The sequence below is a fragment of a genome, unplaced genomic scaffold (genome assembly GCF_019419815.1).
Source record: "Pyrus x bretschneideri cultivar Hongxiangsu unplaced genomic scaffold, Pyrus_bretschneideri_v1 Contig34, whole genome shotgun sequence".
Classification (NCBI taxonomy): Eukaryota; Viridiplantae; Streptophyta; class Magnoliopsida; order Rosales; family Rosaceae; genus Pyrus; species Pyrus x bretschneideri.
This window is the reverse complement of record NW_025999657.1, coordinates 808,428-825,382: the sequence shown is the minus strand read 5'-3', so window position 1 is coordinate 825,382 and position 16,955 is coordinate 808,428. Positions and strand designations below refer to the sequence as shown.

General features: G+C 39.4%; 3 protein-coding genes across 4 annotated transcripts; 1 reads left to right on the top strand and 2 right to left on the bottom strand.

Annotated features, from left to right (window-relative positions):
* Positions 1 to 271: 271 nt before the first annotated feature.
* LOC103960436 (phosphatidylinositol-glycan biosynthesis class X protein) lies at positions 272 to 2,787 on the bottom strand. Its single transcript, XM_009372912.3, has 4 exons — positions 2,519 to 2,787; positions 1,174 to 1,564; positions 874 to 1,040; positions 272 to 633 (listed from the first exon to the last, which is right to left on the bottom strand). The coding sequence occupies exons 1-4, from the start codon at positions 2,681 to 2,683 to the stop codon at positions 337 to 339; spliced, it is 1,020 nt and encodes a 339-aa protein (XP_009371187.2). The 5' UTR covers positions 2,684 to 2,787; the 3' UTR covers positions 272 to 336.
* A 237-nt stretch (positions 2,788 to 3,024) lies between these two features.
* LOC103960438 (protein SAMBA) lies at positions 3,025 to 6,712 on the top strand. Its single transcript, XM_009372914.3, has 3 exons — positions 3,025 to 3,271; positions 3,509 to 3,619; positions 6,277 to 6,712. The coding sequence occupies exons 1-3, from the start codon at positions 3,100 to 3,102 to the stop codon at positions 6,336 to 6,338; spliced, it is 345 nt and encodes a 114-aa protein (XP_009371189.1). The 5' UTR covers positions 3,025 to 3,099; the 3' UTR covers positions 6,339 to 6,712.
* Positions 6,713 to 8,335: 1,623 nt separating this feature from the next.
* On the bottom strand, positions 8,336 to 14,394 carry LOC103960440 (heat shock factor protein HSF8). 2 transcript variants are annotated; one of them, XM_048591531.1, is made up of 3 exons: positions 13,489 to 14,394; positions 8,880 to 10,130; positions 8,336 to 8,652 (listed from the first exon to the last, which is right to left on the bottom strand). In XM_048591531.1, the coding sequence occupies exons 1-3, from the start codon at positions 13,789 to 13,791 to the stop codon at positions 8,647 to 8,649; spliced, it is 1,560 nt and encodes a 519-aa protein (XP_048447488.1). In that variant the 5' UTR covers positions 13,792 to 14,394; the 3' UTR covers positions 8,336 to 8,646. The 2 variants fall into 2 exon arrangements, with proteins under 2 accessions (XP_048447488.1, XP_009371190.2); XM_009372915.3 differs by lacking the exon at positions 8,336 to 8,652 and having other exon boundaries at positions 8,682 to 10,130; positions 13,489 to 14,391.
* Between the last annotated feature and the right edge of the window lie 2,561 nt (positions 14,395 to 16,955).

Sequence of the window (16,955 nt, the reverse complement as noted above, 5' to 3'; positions counted from 1 at the left end):
ATATTTTGGTTAAAAAATAAAAAATTTAACAACAAAGGTTAAAAACCTTTTTGATCACTGTGTTTCAGGTCAAAACCTATTTTGGTCGTCGTGCTTTTAATTCAGCCAATTTGGTCATTGTAATTATGTACCCGTGCCATGTAAATTGTTCAGCCCGCCAACCTCCAATGCCTCTTCAACCAAACGGGTGAACATCAATATCATAAAGTGAGAATGGGAGATAAGTCGCTTAAAAACAAAGGATGGATCGAAAAGGGGAACTCGGTGCAAGTTATGAAAGCCAATTCATATAAATGAATGCTAAATGACGGTAAAGCAACATACATGTTTAATGAATTAAGATTCTTTCAAATGTTTGCCGGAAGCAACGCCTGAATGAAAAATGGATGTAGCAGCAATTGCAATAGCCGAAATTAAGGCTGCAACGAACGTGAGAGTGGATACGATTCCAGCATGCGCCTTCATCCCAGAAGGGATTTTCCAGACAAGTTTAGCGTATCCTAATTCAGAACCATTGATCTCTGGCATCTTATACAAACAGCTTTGATTTTGTGAAGTTCCCTCCATGCTACAACGCATGAACAAATCCGGCATACCAAATTTGACTTCCCAGTAGCCGCTTTCATCTAGAGGCTGCATTCAGAAAAAGAAAAAAAAGCAAGGTCAAATGATACAAAATAACGAATATATCAGGTTTCAGAATCCTCAGCGCACAACACATGCCTCAAAGTTTTAACGACCAAAAAAGCCAAACATCCCAATTTCAAACCATATATGCAAATGCAGAACGAATGTAGAACCTGTCGAGGTGAAAATATCTTCACAGGGAAATCAGATACAGTTACAAATTTAATTCAAAACCTCTCCACTTACTGGATATCGTGCATGCAATGGAAGCTCTATGTTGATGTTAGACTCTTTGTCGTGCCTCAGCAAGAAATTATGACCAATATCCATGTGAACCTCAACAGCAGTACGATTGGAAAGAAATGAAGGCAGTTCCAAATTCGCATCTCCAAACACAGCTATAGCGCTATATGCTGCATTAAATGGAAAATCAGAAATACAAGAAACAAAATTAGTGCAACATCTCTAGATAACAGGTAATGTGTAGTATTTTGTTTTCATTTGTGGTGCGGAGGGAGTAGAGCAGAAACAAGAAGGAACACTTACCGCCACGCTGAAGGAGATGTTGAAGCTCAAATGGATCCGCAAATACCCCAGATGGCAGTCTCTCAATGATTATGAGCTCACAATGGTGAGTTGGTAGCTCATGTATGGGCTCTCGTTTGATGTTAACTCTAATGGATGAGGTGAGATGACGATGCGAACCTCTGCCTATCAAATTGCGGTGCAAGATTGAGGGTCTAACAACAAAACTCAGATCATGTGGCAGCACCTCACACAAACCAAAAGGAAGCTCTTGTGCTACAAAATCTTCGAAATCTGAATCGAATAAGGTTTCATATTTTTCGTAGTAAGACTGCATAATATACTTGTTGAATCTAGAAAAGGCACTAATATTAGAGCCACCACCATCATAGTTTGAATCAGACGTTCCTGCCTGAAAAATAAAAAACATACATCACGGATAAAAATCATTAGAGAAATCCTACAGACACAAAGATGCAGTTCACAATTTATGATAGTGTTACTTTTCTTATCTGCTCGTCAATGCATACAAAAAGGCTAGCAAAGGAAGAATAAATAAACATAGAATAATAAAGTACAAAAATGCAAGGACACTGGTTATAAGCCATAAATGATATGTATCTAAATAGAAGAAAGAGAGGACAAGTATACAAAACATGCGCGAACGGAAAATACAACGAATATAGAGTGGACTGCAATGGTAAATCGACAGATATACAAGCAAGGGACTGATAACTTTGACAAAAGATGCTATAAATGGGGCCACTTTGTAAGCTTTTGAAATCAGATTGTTAGTGAAAACAAGGAAGCCTAGAGTTACTGCTTGTGTGTGAGGCACAACAACCTTGGAGTGATTCCAAGGCACCTTTGGTGTTATGCTGAAGTCCGGTGTGATGCCGGAATTTTTCCAAATTTTCTATTGGAGTGATTCCAATACACCTTTGGTGTGATGCCAAGGGCCGGAGTGAGTCCGGATGTCTTCTATTTCTCTATCCCTTCGTATTGTCCTACATCATTGTTCCGTTCCATTCGGTTCTTTTTTTCTTTTTTTTTTTTTAAGCAGTGGATTACATGAAGGCACTCACGGTGAATCGATTTTGTTCATGGTTTTAAAAATCTAAAAGGTAGGGGATTACATGAAGGCGGATTACAATTGAGTAATCCATGAGGGGCTATGCTTATGCAACAACACAACATGAACATGTAGAGCTCAAAATTTCTTAACACTAAAAAATTGTAAAACTTCTCTCCCTCCATCCAACGAAAAATATATGTGATACAAATCTCATAAAATGTTGGTAATAATTACAAATTTGCAATGAAATTAAGTAAAAAATTGAGGAATCTGAGAAAACCAAGCACTGACCTGAAGAGTTGAATAATGTGCAGAAGAATGTGTGCAGAAACCAATGGCGGAGAAGAATACCAAGACAAATCCCAGAAGGAAGGAATTGGAGAAGGCAACGGTGGCTGATGGCTGGGATGTTCTTGCCTTCATGGTTTCTACTTTCATGCTAGATTCAGATCTCATTCGGTCGAGGGGCGGCGGCTGGTGGTGGTGAGAGAGGACAGTGGAGGGCGCCGAGGAGAGCACATGTATTATCAGGTCTGGTGGTAGGATTTGCAGAGGAAGGGAGGCGAAGGAGGAGAGAAGTTGGAGGGGACGACGGCGGAGTCGACGGAGGAGGGAGGATTAGACGGGGATGGGATCGACGAAGGGCAAAGTTGGAGGAAGAGAAGGCATTTCGGATTTGCAGGGACAAAGGTCGAAGAAGCTGGGCAAACTGGACACGTGTTAGGATTTTATTGGACCACGTATCATGGTGAGTAAACTGGATACTGACTTCTTTTTAATTCAGGGATTTTAGGGTCGTTCTATCAGAAATTCCAAAAAAAAAGGAAAAGAAAAAAAACATTTCCAAATCTCTTCCTTGTGCGACAGAGAGAATGAGTAATTCGAATTCATCGCCGGCACATTCGTCGATATCGACGACAGCGATAGCCGGAGAAAGAGAACGAAGCAATTCCAATCCTGCCGCCGCCGCCGCTCTCTCCGACGACCTCTTCTTCCCCTCCGACCTCATTTCCATTCAAGATCGCAAACACGAAGCATTACTTGGTTCGTTCCTCTCACTTTTCGCTTTCCAATCTCACTTTCCAATTGTTTGTTTGTTTATTTGTTTCCACTTTTACTGGTTCAAATATTTGATTACATGATTTTGGTTTCTCGTTTCTGTTGTCATCAAAGAAATCGATTGATCATTGAATGCATCTCTGCTTTGTTTGTTTTTGTTTTGTTTTGTTTTAATGCGTGTAGTTTATGCGAAATCTGAGTGTTTACTTTTCGACATTGCAGTTATAAAATCCGATCTTATGGATGCACTTAACAAGGTGGTTAAATCCCTTGAAGAAGATAATTGGATGTTCGAAGGGCCGCGCCATCGCGTTATCCCTATATCAAGACAAGGTTTGTTAGTTATGCTTCCTAACTAGTTTTGGTTCAAGATAATTCAAAGTTTCGATGTTGAATTTTACCGCGTCTTTTATGCGCCTGGGTTTGGTGTCATCTGTATCAAACTTTTGAATTTTTATCAAGAACAAAATAAAACAACAATGCCCTTGATTTTCAGTGCGTTTCATTCCAAGTGCTTCAAATTCAGTAGGTTTTTATGGTGTCAGCTTCTCGTGACATTCAGCACAACTACAGTGAAAACATAATTAGAGTACTGTAACTATATATATATATATATATCAGTTTGGTAGGGCTGGTAACTCTTAGAAGACCCGCCTTATCTAGTTTCTTCCACGAGGTTTCAAAACTAGAACTTAAATGCTTTGAAAACTTGGACAGCTGTACAGTCAATTTGCATACGTACAAAGGGGATTAGATCATTTTCTCTCTTTTCATCTCTTTCAACAGTAAACCTAAAGTTGATGCTCATGTCCTCATCATGTTGATTAGAAATCATATTTGGCACTCAATACATAGTCCGATGGGATCGGTTTTGTTGGCTTCATAACACCCAACAGTCGACTAACTTCATATAGATCGCGTACTAAATTTGTCACATCCCGGCCTGAGGCGGATCACTTCCCAGGTCCGCTCCACCACCGTAGCACGATATTGTCCGCTTTGGGCTTACCATTCCCTCACGGTTTTGTTTTTGGGAACTCACGAGCAACTTCCCAGTGGGTCACCCATCATGGGATTGCTCTAGCCCCCTTCTCGCTTAACTTCGGAGTTCCTACGGAACCCGAAGCCAGTGAGCTCCCAAAAGGCCTCGTGCTAGGTAGGGATGGGAATATACATTTAAGGATCACTCCCCTGGGCGATGTGGGATGTCACAATCCACCCCCCTTAGGGGCCCGACCTCCTCGTCGGCACACACGCGGCCAGGGTTAGGCTCTGATACCAATTTTCACATCCCGGCCTGAGGCGGATCACTTCCCAGGCCCGCTCCACCACCGTAGCACGATATTGTCCGCTTTGAGCTTACCATTCCCTCACGGTTTTGTTTTTGGGAACTCACGAGCAACTTCCCAGTGGGTCACCCATCATGGGATTGCTCTAGCCCCCTTCTCGCTTAACTTCAGAGTTCCTACGGAACCCGAAGCCAGTGAGCTCCCAAAAGGCCTCGTGCTAGGTAGGGATGGGAATATACATCTAAGGATCACTCCCTTGGGCGATGTGGGATGTCACAAAATTTGTAACTGAAACAAACCCACAGGAAGTAGAGTATCTGAACCAACTTGGTCAGCTCGAGCCAGTTATTTGAACACCTATAGCATAGTGTTTGAAGCAATTTGCATTAACCGCCTTGAATGGTTATGCAGCTTTTGATGTAGAAAGTAATCTTGGATGTGGCTAACTGTTTTGGTACAGCATGCCCAGTTCATTTTCTCTGTTGAGTATCGTGCGCATATGGTATTCATTTTCTCTGCATGCCTTAGTTGTGCTTGTTTATGGAATAAATGGTAATTATTAAAGAACATGTAGACATTGTAATCATAAAAAATAAAAAATAAAAAAAATAAAAAATCTGTCTTTATATGTGTTTCAAATTTTATTAATTTGCTTCATGTACACCATGAATCTCTACTGTTTGCAGCTCTCTGTTTTTCACAGACTGAAAATGTGCTATTTAGGTTACAGATGCTTTGGGAATCATGCTACATTGCTGCTATTGTTTCTATTTCCTTGCTAAATTCTTATTTTTAATTGACTTCCTCTTTGGTTCCTACTAGTTTGCAGTGAAATGGTTATGCATGTTTTTTGGATGCCCCAAAATTAGGACTTTCCATGTAGAGTCATTTCCCTTCCCAGATCCTATGCCCGTAGCCACTTTTGTGCTTCCAAGTTCTAAACAGAATACCACCTAGGGTCTTTGTTCATGTTGTAAGAAGATATAGTATGTTTCATAATACATTGGGAAGAAGATGTTAACATGTACACCCTTTCTTTGTAAATCTGTGATTTTGGGAGCACTTATGAAGCTAACTAGTTATACCTTGAAACGAAATGAAAGGAAGCCATACTCTAGAATCTTTCTCATCATAGTTTGCTTTTTAGTACCTTCCAATTCACTGACATCCATTTTGTGCAAGAGGAGATAATGAACATCCACCGTTGTCCTTTATTTTGAAATGCGGGCAGGTAGTGAACACAACAAACCACTTGCCAGAAAACACGGCATGCCATAAAAGAATGCGTAGTCATAGAAGCATAACTCCGATTCCCGTTCTCTGATCTTGCTCCCACACCCCACCCCTTGATCTGCCAACCCATCTTGCGATTATCCCTCTAACTTTGGAGACGGCAGAGGCATGGAGGTGATGATAACCTCTGGACACTGATGACAATCGGCTATAATTTTTTTTTTTACTGGGGATATGAGGATTTCATTTGGGTGGGTTGAATGCTTGATTTTTGGAACCAACAACTTAGGAAATGACTTCCTGTGCTAGGATCATTAATTTGTTTCTTCCAAAACAGAAATAAGTTAGTTTCGCATGCCTGTTTGAATTGTGCTGGTGATTTTCATTCTGGTGACGCTCGCTTGATCATCAGTATTTGAATTGTGACAGCAAATGGTTGGTAACTTGCTGTTATTTTTTCTTAATCAGGCGGTTTTCTCCAGAAGCACAAGGAAGCATCAAATAAATGGAATATGGCACCACCAAAATGATTTTCAGCCAGGAAGGATAATGCGTTCTTGCATATGTATGATGTTAACTTGTATGAGGGCTCCTGGATTGCTGCTTTGGTACACGACTACAAACATTTTGGGTTTTCTTCTGTCTGTTTGGCAAATGAGTCAATATACGAGAAGGCAAAGCAATTTGGTCGTCATTCTAGGATTTATATAGCCGACTCCACTTAGTGGGATAATGTTCTGTTGTTGTGTCAAACCCGAAGGGGCAAGCTCTCGAATGTCACTACTATGCAGTTGCATCTGATATGAAATCAAAATACAATACTGAGAATTGCAATGTTGGCAAAAATTGAATACACTATTGGGCTTTTACTTTTTATCACAAATGGTCATTGGGGTTCCGCCAACTCCTAGTTTTAGTTGATTCGTGTTTCAAATTCATCTGTTTGGTGTTTAGTGAAAGTTCTATCTGACCCAAAAGTAAAGAATAAAGTTTTATGCTCAACTGTTTGACAGTTCCATTATCTTATGCTAGCCTCCCTGCATGAGCACGTGCGAAGGACATTATTTTTTAATCACGGGCATTATGTGCTCCTAAAGATATGTTGTGTTACTTGTTTTCTATTATAATTTTAAGAGATTGATGCCAAATCCTTCTATAAATTGAGTAAGAGTGGGATCCACCATATATGTAGCTTGTTTGATGTGTATTTACGCTCTTTAATAAACAATTCATAAATATTACAAAAACAATAAAATAAAATAAAAAGATTGACATATGAGGTTAGAATAGAAAGTTTTTTTCGCAACATCAAATTGCCGTATAAATGTTTTGCATTTGGCGTTTTGATTGGAGATGCTCTAAAACGGTAGGTCCCAAACGGTCAAAACAAAACACAAAAATAAAAACAATTTAAATCACTAAAATGGAACAGACAGATGACTATGGAATTGCCACAAAATTGAAAACAGACCACCAACACTCAAACACAAAACTATAATCGATTTATAATGACAAGGAGAAACAACTATAACACTGACATTTTTTATAAAAAATCAAAACAAAAATCACAACCTAAATTACAAATGAAAAGAAAAATCACAAATAAATATGAAATTAACATGGAATTCGAAGAATAATGCATATACCAAAACACCGAACAATGTTGAACCAAATCCACAACCAAAACCAACACCAAAATTTGAATTTTTTTCAATCTAGAATCAAAATCCGATGCGAAACACAACTAAATTCAAAATCTAATACAAAACATGCACACACAAAGCAAGCCAACGAGTACGTTAAGAGCACTTCCAGCATGCTCTTTAGCCCAATGGAGAGGGATCTGAAGCAACCCAATCCCCTCCCAAACTAGCTCCAGCTCATTCGGGCAATTGGACTAAGGGGGAGCCCATGGGAGAGGGCAGGCAGGAGTTCAAGGCCTGAGCGCCTGAAGGGAACTGATGCAAGGCTGACGTCAGCATGACATTAACCATGTTCTAAAAAAATTTGCGTCATGCGCGTGGGGCGCTTCTCCGACACATTTTCAGATGATGGGACTCGCATGTTAGCCCACTCAATTACCTTTGAATTTGGACCGTTGATTTCCAGATCAACGGTCTAGGTATTTAGGCTTTTAAAATTTAAAAAAAAAAAAAAAAGAAAAAAGAAGAAAAAAAATCTGAAATGTTTGGTGGGCCACATGTCACATTCTGGATTGTTGGATTTCAATATATTTTTTTTTTGTAATCCAACGGTCCAGATTAATTAAGTTAATAAATTTAAAAAAAAATATTAAAGATCCCAAAAATTTCAAACAAATTTTAAAAATATATATATAATTTTTTTTTCTATAAATACCTTATCATTTTCTCCCACTTTTCAGCATATTTCAATATTTTCAACGATTCTAAACAATCAAGAACATGTCGTGCAACGGAATTGATTAAAAATCTTATCGTGATCCATCTACAAAAATTTTACTTTCAGATAATGACATATGACGTGAAGAGATTGGTTAAAAATCCTATTTAAAATTTAAAATTATTTTTTATTATTTTATAAAATAAAAAATACTAATATTTTATTGTGTATTGTCATGACCACTCAGTTTAAGGGTAAAGATGCAAAAAGCAATTACTGTTCATTGAAGACGGTTACTATTCAATGGAGGGGATTCAATTGCCAATTGTCATGGAGGCCTTCCTACTCTGGAAGTGTTCTAATGCAGAGAAAGCGTTCAGTGATCAATTGCTTCAAATAAAAGGCTGGTGGTGTCTCTAACTCTGCATGGAGCAGGACATCAACCTCCATAATCGGCATGTCCTTCTCTAGTTTCAATCAACACTGACAAGAAGAATAAAAAAATCAAAAGGGAAATGGAAACTAGAAACTCTAGCCACATAAGATTTGCAAAATAAAGAACGAGATGTACTGATACAGATGAAGGTACAGCTGGTTTTCAGTGGGGCCATACAAGGGACCCGAGATCAAAATACGATCATTAGTATGTTGTCTGTGGTGTTTAGATAGTGATGAGACTTATGTACATTAGCATATAAACAAGATCATACCCCTTTGGTATCTGATGTAAGAAGTCCCATTTTTTCAGTCAGATTATCCATATTCTGGGTTTTGTCTCCATTCTCTGTTGGCTGCTGCTCTTCATTTTCGATACGCAATCCTACTTCCGCACAAGTAGAATCCATTTCATCTGCCCCCGGGTTTTGTATAATATCATCCCAATCCTTTAGAAATGCTTCGATGTCTGAGGAAATAATATCAAAGTCTATCGCCAATGACCCATTCAATACCTCTGAAGTGGGGTCAATATATCCATCACCTGCTTCAGATGCCATGTTTTCAATAAATCCAACACCAGTGTCTTCACCTGCCATGCTTTCTTCAGGAATATCCACTAAGCCTTCGGGTGGCATATCTGGTATTTGAGATAGCTCCGGGATAATTACATTTGTCTGAGGTATGGGAACGGATGGGGACTCTTGTGCTCCGACAAGGGCATTGACATCTGAGAATATAGATCTCATAACTGTTCCAGAGTTAGTGACCCGCGGAGAAGAATGTTTTTCAGAAATTACAGAAGGCAGGCCATGCCCTGAAGTTAGCGGGACCTCTTGAAGAGTCACTCCTGATGTGCGGCTTGAAGAACTCCCACTGTCTACTGCACTGGATGATAATGATGAACCATCACCAATAAGGAAGTTATCAAAATTGTTATTAGAAGATTCCAACCGAGAAGATATATCTCTATTCATGATTTGCCTGAGCATTGCCTTTGCTGCTTCGTTCATGGGAGGCTGATACTTAACAATCTGTCCATCAGGAGTAGTAGAATGCTCGCTCTCAGCAATACCTTCCTTCTTAAGTCTCCGTTTTTTGTTGACTTCAGTTATGCGCCTACTGCTCTCATTTTGCTGTACAAATTGAGTGAACAAACCAGGGCTATGCATAGCCTTTGCAAGGAATGACACCATCTGTTGTTGCCGCTGCTCCATGCCCTGAAGACGCTGCAACATTGTTTGTAGCTGGTTATCAGTATACTGTTGCTGCTGCCTTAGCCTGATAAGTTCCTGCATAAGCACATTCTTGTCCCTTTTTAGCCTCTCAACCTCTTCCTCGAGGCCAAACTTCCCAACTTCTACACACGCACCTATTGAATTCTGTCCATGTGATGGCTGTGGCTGTTGATGACTATGTCCATGGGCAGGTTTTCGCCGGTTGATGCTCTTAAGGAGATCTTTCTGACCCCTCAAAAATCCCTCATGAGCAAACTCCCAGCGGTCTGGATCAACCTTCCTAAATCCCTTTTCGAATAAAAGTGAAGCGGTTCAATCAACATGATGGAAAAAGAAAAAATGAAGGGATTTTTTCATGGTTTAGCAAAGGAATGAAAAAAACAAAAACAATATCAGAATAAGCAGACAAACATTAATGAAGACAATGGATCAAACACCTATCATTTATGAAAAATGCAAATTGATCAATGTAGTTGAAGAGAATAATTATTTTAGGCTACTTAGTGTATCCCGAAAATAAGCAAAGAAAAAAAATTAACATTAGAAGGTTTCACGACCTAGCTCAACGTGAACTGAAGGGACTCTCACTCAACTTGAATCCCTACATTTAGAAACTTCATGTCAAAATTTTTAAGGAACGAGTTCCTTCATCCCCCAATACTACCAGAAGAGTACAACTCAATTATCCACTCCACGAACAAAATATGTAAACCAGCCAACACAACCTGCTCAAGCAATGTTTTCTGAAGAATCTGGCCTTGCAATGCTTTCCCCATTTGATTCGGAGATAGCAGAAGAGGTAACTCAGTGTTACAAAAATAAATAGATGTGGATACATTATTAAGGATCAGATTCAGAGTAGATGTGGATACATTATTAAGGATCAGATTCAGAATAGATGTGGATACATTATTAAGGATCACATTCAGAAAAGATAACCTACCATGTGAAGCCTATCCGAAATTCAGTTTCCAATCTGTCTAGTCCACAGGAAAGCAAAACCATAAAAAGGTTCCAAAACTAACTTCATAGAGTTAGTTATTCCATGCAGTCTTTGACTCACTACATGACCATCTTAGACATGTAAGGAACCAAAAGTGTTTCATAGCCAGAGTCTAAGTCACCCCACCGAAACCATTAGCAAGTAAACTCTCCAAAAGCACCAAAAAGAGTCTTACAGATAGATGTCACATTTCTCCACATCCACAGACAATGAAAATTTCCAGGCTATGTCCTAAATGCAGTCATATCGAGATGAATAGAGAAAGAAGACGCTCACAAGTTTTGCATCTCTGATTTTCTATACAAACAATTTTGAATGCAGTATACAGATAATCTTTGAGTTTGAACTAAACTTTTCATAGAATACTATTTGAAATATGGCTCAATAAAAATAACAATGAGTGCCATGGTGGCAAATATCTAATTGTTCTTTCTAAACATGTCTTACATGCTTTGCACGCAAAGTCACCATGGTCCAGAGACCAACCTTAATCAAACAGCCATAAAACAGGATATGAAGTATGAGACCCCTTGTCTCACATTTCTAGCCAGAAAGGCAACAAATGAGACCCCTTGTCTCACATTTCTAGCCAGAAAGGCAACAAATTCCTTTCACTATAGGGAGATGGAAAAGCATAAGAATGAATGAGGTAAACACATAGAAAGACAAAGGAATTATCCCTTTTTTAAATCACAGTCAGATGTCTGTAATTTTAACCACTTTTCTATTTGTAATTTTGTATCCATATTTCCAGCAACCTTTCCGTAAAAGAAATAGTGGTATTTCTACCAACAGTGATATCTTCAACCATAATAACATGGCACACAGTGATGGCCGTTACAAACCCAATTACACTCTGTTAGAGCCCAAATGAATTAGCCATCACAAGTGCAGATATTTGCTATCATAAGACAGAATAACCATATGAAGCTTACAGCTTAGCTAGTTACCAAGTCTAATGCGTAGACAGAATTATGACCCAACCTACAAGGATACTAGAAACCTTAAAAGGAAGTAAGTTAGCATGTCCAAGTCATAGATCTAATAAAAGCTAGCAAACCAAATACTTCATGGTTCCAAGGACAGTCAAAAGGTCATTAGAAACTTAATGACTGGCACAAAGTACAACTCAAAATACACAAACACCATACGTGCTCGATGCTCCAGACCCAGAGAAATTAGAACCTCAAAACTGTCCAAAACAACAGATTTTCTGTTAAAATATTCTGACTATGATGTTCTTATTCAATCAGTAATAGCAAACATAAAGAAACATATCCGCCTGCTCTATCATCACCTGTATAAAGGTTTGACTAGCCCTCAGCCGGGTCAGATTGCATATTCAACAAACATATTTAAAATATCTACATTTATAATTAACCTTGTAATCATGCACTCACTTTCTTTCCCTTTTATCCCACTTCTGCTCCATCTGGTTGCTGAGAAAATGCAGGAAGAAGAGAGATCAAACTTTCAAATCGCACATTCTTATTTCTTTAAATGGTATAATTGCCCGAAAACAAAACAAAAAAAAAAAAACAAAACCAAAAGCTTCGACTCCCCAAAAAGAAAACACAAAAGAGCAATCCCAACACTCCATACATATTACCCTAAATTCTCTGAGCAACCAAATGGAGTATTCTAGTCATCCATGGAAAAATGCCACACAGTGGTGGTCGTTACACTCAGTTAGAGTCAAATGCATTAGCCATCACATGTAAGCGAATATATTTGCTATCATAAGACAGAATGACCATATGAAGCATCCAATTAGCAATTTGCTGACCAAAAAGAGGACGTATAACCAAGGCGTAGAGAAAACTACGACCCAAACTACAAGGATACTAGAAAACTTAAAAGACAGTAAGTCAGTATGCCTATGCATAGATCACATAGCAGCTAGCATACTAAATACTTCATAGTTCCAAGAACAGACAGTCAAAAGGTCATGTCAGAGACTTAAAGACTGGCACAATGTACAACTCAAAAATAAACAAACAGGCTCAGTTTTGATGTTGAAATATTCTCATTAAGATGTTCTTAATCAATCAGTTATACAAAACATTAAAAAACACATCCGCCTGCTCTATCATCAGCAGCTAGCCCTCAGCCGGGTCAGTATTGCAAATGCCACAAACATATTTAAAATATCTACATTTATAATTAACCTTGTAATCAGCCCTCACATTCTTTCCCTTTTATCCCACTTCTGCTCCATCTGATTGCTGAGAAAATGCAGGAATAAGTGAGATCAAACTTTCAAATTGCACATTTTTTAAGTGGTATTAGTAGCCCGAAAACAAAAAACCAAAGTCAACAGCTTCAACTCCCAAAGATGAACAAACATAAAAGAAAAAACCCAACACTCCATACATGTTACCCTGAATTCTCTTAGAAACCAAATGGGGTATCGTAGTCATTGACCCAAAGACTTAACCAGAAAATCTAGGGTCTTTTCGGCACAATTATATGCCTAATTGGTTCACATTTGGGTAACCTGTATACAACACTAATCCCCAGATAAGACCAATCTCTGTCTCCACCAATCACTGACCAAAATCAATCACCATTTAAAGCATATTTTTAAACAGTGAGAAATATATACACGTATATAGAGAGCGAGAGAGAGAGAGAGAGACATACGTAGGTGTTCAACTGCCTAACAAAGCTAGAGAAGTTATTGTGCTTGAAGTACTTGGGAAGGAGGTCCCTGGCGAACTCCGGCGGTTTCCAAACCACAAAGCTATTGTTGGTGGGGGTCCACGACACGACCGGGTCGGTAGCCGGGTCGTCCACCATGTCGTACGTCTTGCACAGGAACGGCGGCAGGGCGTTGGATTTCAGTAAGGGTGCCGGCGCCAGAGCCGAACTTGAACCCGAAGCCGCCTGTTGTCCGCCGGCGGCCACTGATATCTCGTCGCCGTTGTTGTTATCAGCGCCCCCCATATTGCCGTTGAAGAAATTGATTATAGAATTGAGAAATTAGGGTAATGAGAAAGAAGTGAAGATTATTGGATAGGGTTTTTCAGAAGCCATTTCCATCCATGGTTGGCTTTAAAACCCTAGGCTGCTGCTTTTATGAGAGAGAGAGAGAGAGAGAGAGAGAGAGAAGAGTCTGTGTGTTGTGTACGGACAGTGGGTGGGACCGGTGAAGAATAGGGTGGGGAGGTGGGCAAAAGGGAGACCGGCGCACGAAACGGGCACGATTTGCCTCCTCAGGGGTCTGGGGACGGATAATGTTCCTCCACAAAATTCCAATTAAAAAAATTAAAAACGGTTGGAGTAATTAAATATTGAGAGAGGGACGGCGAGGTTGTCGAGGTTATGACCAACCCAAACTGGGTGCACTCAAAATACTTTAGCTAAGTTCGACGAAACTCCCCTAAAACTACCAGTGTTGCAAATAAGATAGTGTAGGCAATCCAACTCCTCCGACAAACTTCGGGAAGGTGGACTTCGGGCATGATTTTGTATAGAGATCAGCAAGGTTGTCTTGACATGAGATCTTCTTGACTTCACTCTTCTTAGACGCCATAAGCTTGGTATGGTCTCCTTGGGTTGACACACATGGCATAGTCTTCATCGATCATTGTGGGGACTCAAAGATGAATAAAAATATACAAGTGCTTCGAACATACTCAACATGAGCTCTCAGCCGTGTCTACTCACATGTGGCGTAGTGAGGCATAGCGTCGTAATGAGGCGCGGCAAGCTTATCAAGGTTCGAAGACATCGCAACTAAGCTCTATTCAATGGACCTCCAAAATATTGGTGTATTCCCAACGATAAAGGTATAAAACGTCTTTGAAAATGTGCCTTGTGAGAGTTTGATAAGGAACTCTGTGTCAACATAACTAACAAGGCAAGCATCACTCTAATGATCAGGGACTAGATCTAGAGATGCTAGGGATAAACAAGCCCAAATTTCGTAGTTCCATAAAGATATAAGAAAAAAAACGTCTTTCACCAACCTAATGGTGGCATATAGGCGCATCGAAAGAGATGTCCAGCCTAATGCAACGAGCTAAGTACAACAAACTCCAATCGTACTCAAATATGGAACTTTGGATTCCATAACCTCTTCAAAGGTGTCACTTTGGATCTAGCGTACTGTTTGGACCCAAATTTACACTATCGGCCCGTGCAATCAAGGGTGTTGAGTGAGCATAGTTTGACATTGTCAGATGAAAATTGAAGATAATTCATTTTGTTATTATTAAAGGATAATGTTATGGTGTTTTATCGTAATTATCTTTTAATAATAACTTATTATAAAAGATGAGATATGTATTTCCAACTGGAAACATGGCAGCACAATTCAAGCTGATTTGGATGTTTTGGCGTGTGAATGTGTGGGTGGGATCAGTTTGGTTAATTGACAAGTGGTGTGTTGCAAACTGATTATTGTCCATTCAAAGTATTGTAGGGATCAGGATGCATGCATTGGTAAAGATTATGGAGAAGCCTAGATAGGTTTGGTTTCTAATGTGATGTGATAAGCCTAACTTTTTTTTAGGTTTGAAAGGTCAAGAACAAATCCCACAGATTAATTTGAAGGATATGCCTTGGCTTTTGATGCGGATCAACTTTAGTTCTGCAAATTAGAATTGCAATTGGACTCTACAAAGTTATCAGGAAGCGAAAGACGTCCATTATAAATACAGAGTCGCATGCAACATTTGAAGGCATATCCAATTCAACACACAAACTGCCTTACGCAAACTCTCGCTCTACGCGAAACCTCTCAAAAACCTTGAGATTTTTATTTTCTTTTTCCACTAACACATCTTCAGTTTGGATAAACAGCACTGTGAAGACAACTGGTGACATCTTCAGTTTAGACAAACAACACTGTTGCCGTAGAATCAGTCGACCGCGAAGCACCTTCAGTTTGGATAAACAGCACTGCGTCGAGGTCGACTGGTTATTTATCCAAGTCTTGGTCGAGAAGGATTTTCGAATCCTTATTGATAGAAGTCATCTCATTAGCTTTCTCGGCGAAGTGAGGTGTTACATGTTACTACATTCGGCACATTGAAAGCCGAATTTGATATTGAACTTCGCAGAACTAGCAGCCTTGTCTTTAGACTCTAGAACCCAAAGGCTGAGACGTGTTCCTTCGTCGGCCGTAGTCACAAGATCAAGAAGTCACAAGCACGTCTAATGTGACGTCAACATATTTTACTCCCTTGCCATGCTCGGCCAATGAGTTGGCATACCCTGCACACAACTGAAGAACGTAGTTAGCTTATTGATTACTCGGCCTTTGTGCCACGTATGCTTGGTAGTTTTTAGGGTCAACACATACAGATGATCATGGGTAATTTGATTGGTGACTAGGATACCATCAGAACAATGCTCGAACCTCATGCCAAGACATGAACAAGTTTTCCCAAGATCCTTCATCTCAAAGTTCGACTTAGGGTGTAAGTCAACTTTCTCAAACTCCTCCAAAGTTTTAGTGAGATTCATATCAACGACATAGGCTATAACTCTAGCATGTCCAAAATGACTTCTTTACAGAACATGCAACGGGCTTAATTTATTCACATTATCCTTGACTGATCAAATACACACTTTAGAGAATGAACTCTTGATCGAATTATAGAAGGTGTTATGTGTTCTAGATAAAACTAGTCTATGCAAGTTCCTTTGAACTTCTATTGTCGTATCATGATTGATCCTCATGATGCAGGCTATAACAACATTCATGTTTTGTTTTCTTTACGAATACAAAGATATATTACACTAAAAGGGTGAGAGACTTAGGCTAAGCAACATAATGATCCAGACATAATAAAATTTGTTCAAATACACCTTCAACGAGTAACAAACCTAATGCCTTTCATTTACAAGAGAGAAAGAATACTAATAGATTGTGTTACTAAGTGACAAACAAAGTTAAAGTTTTAAGAAATAAAAGTACATCTGCCGCCGCCACCTTGCCATGGCCATCATAGAATCACTATTGTTGCCACCACAACCTTCGATACCATCACATTGTCACCATATTCGACCAACATCACCGCCATCACAACCACCACATTCTCTACTGCCATCACCCTTCCCACCGTCGCCACCATCACCATTACATCTCACCACCATTGCCG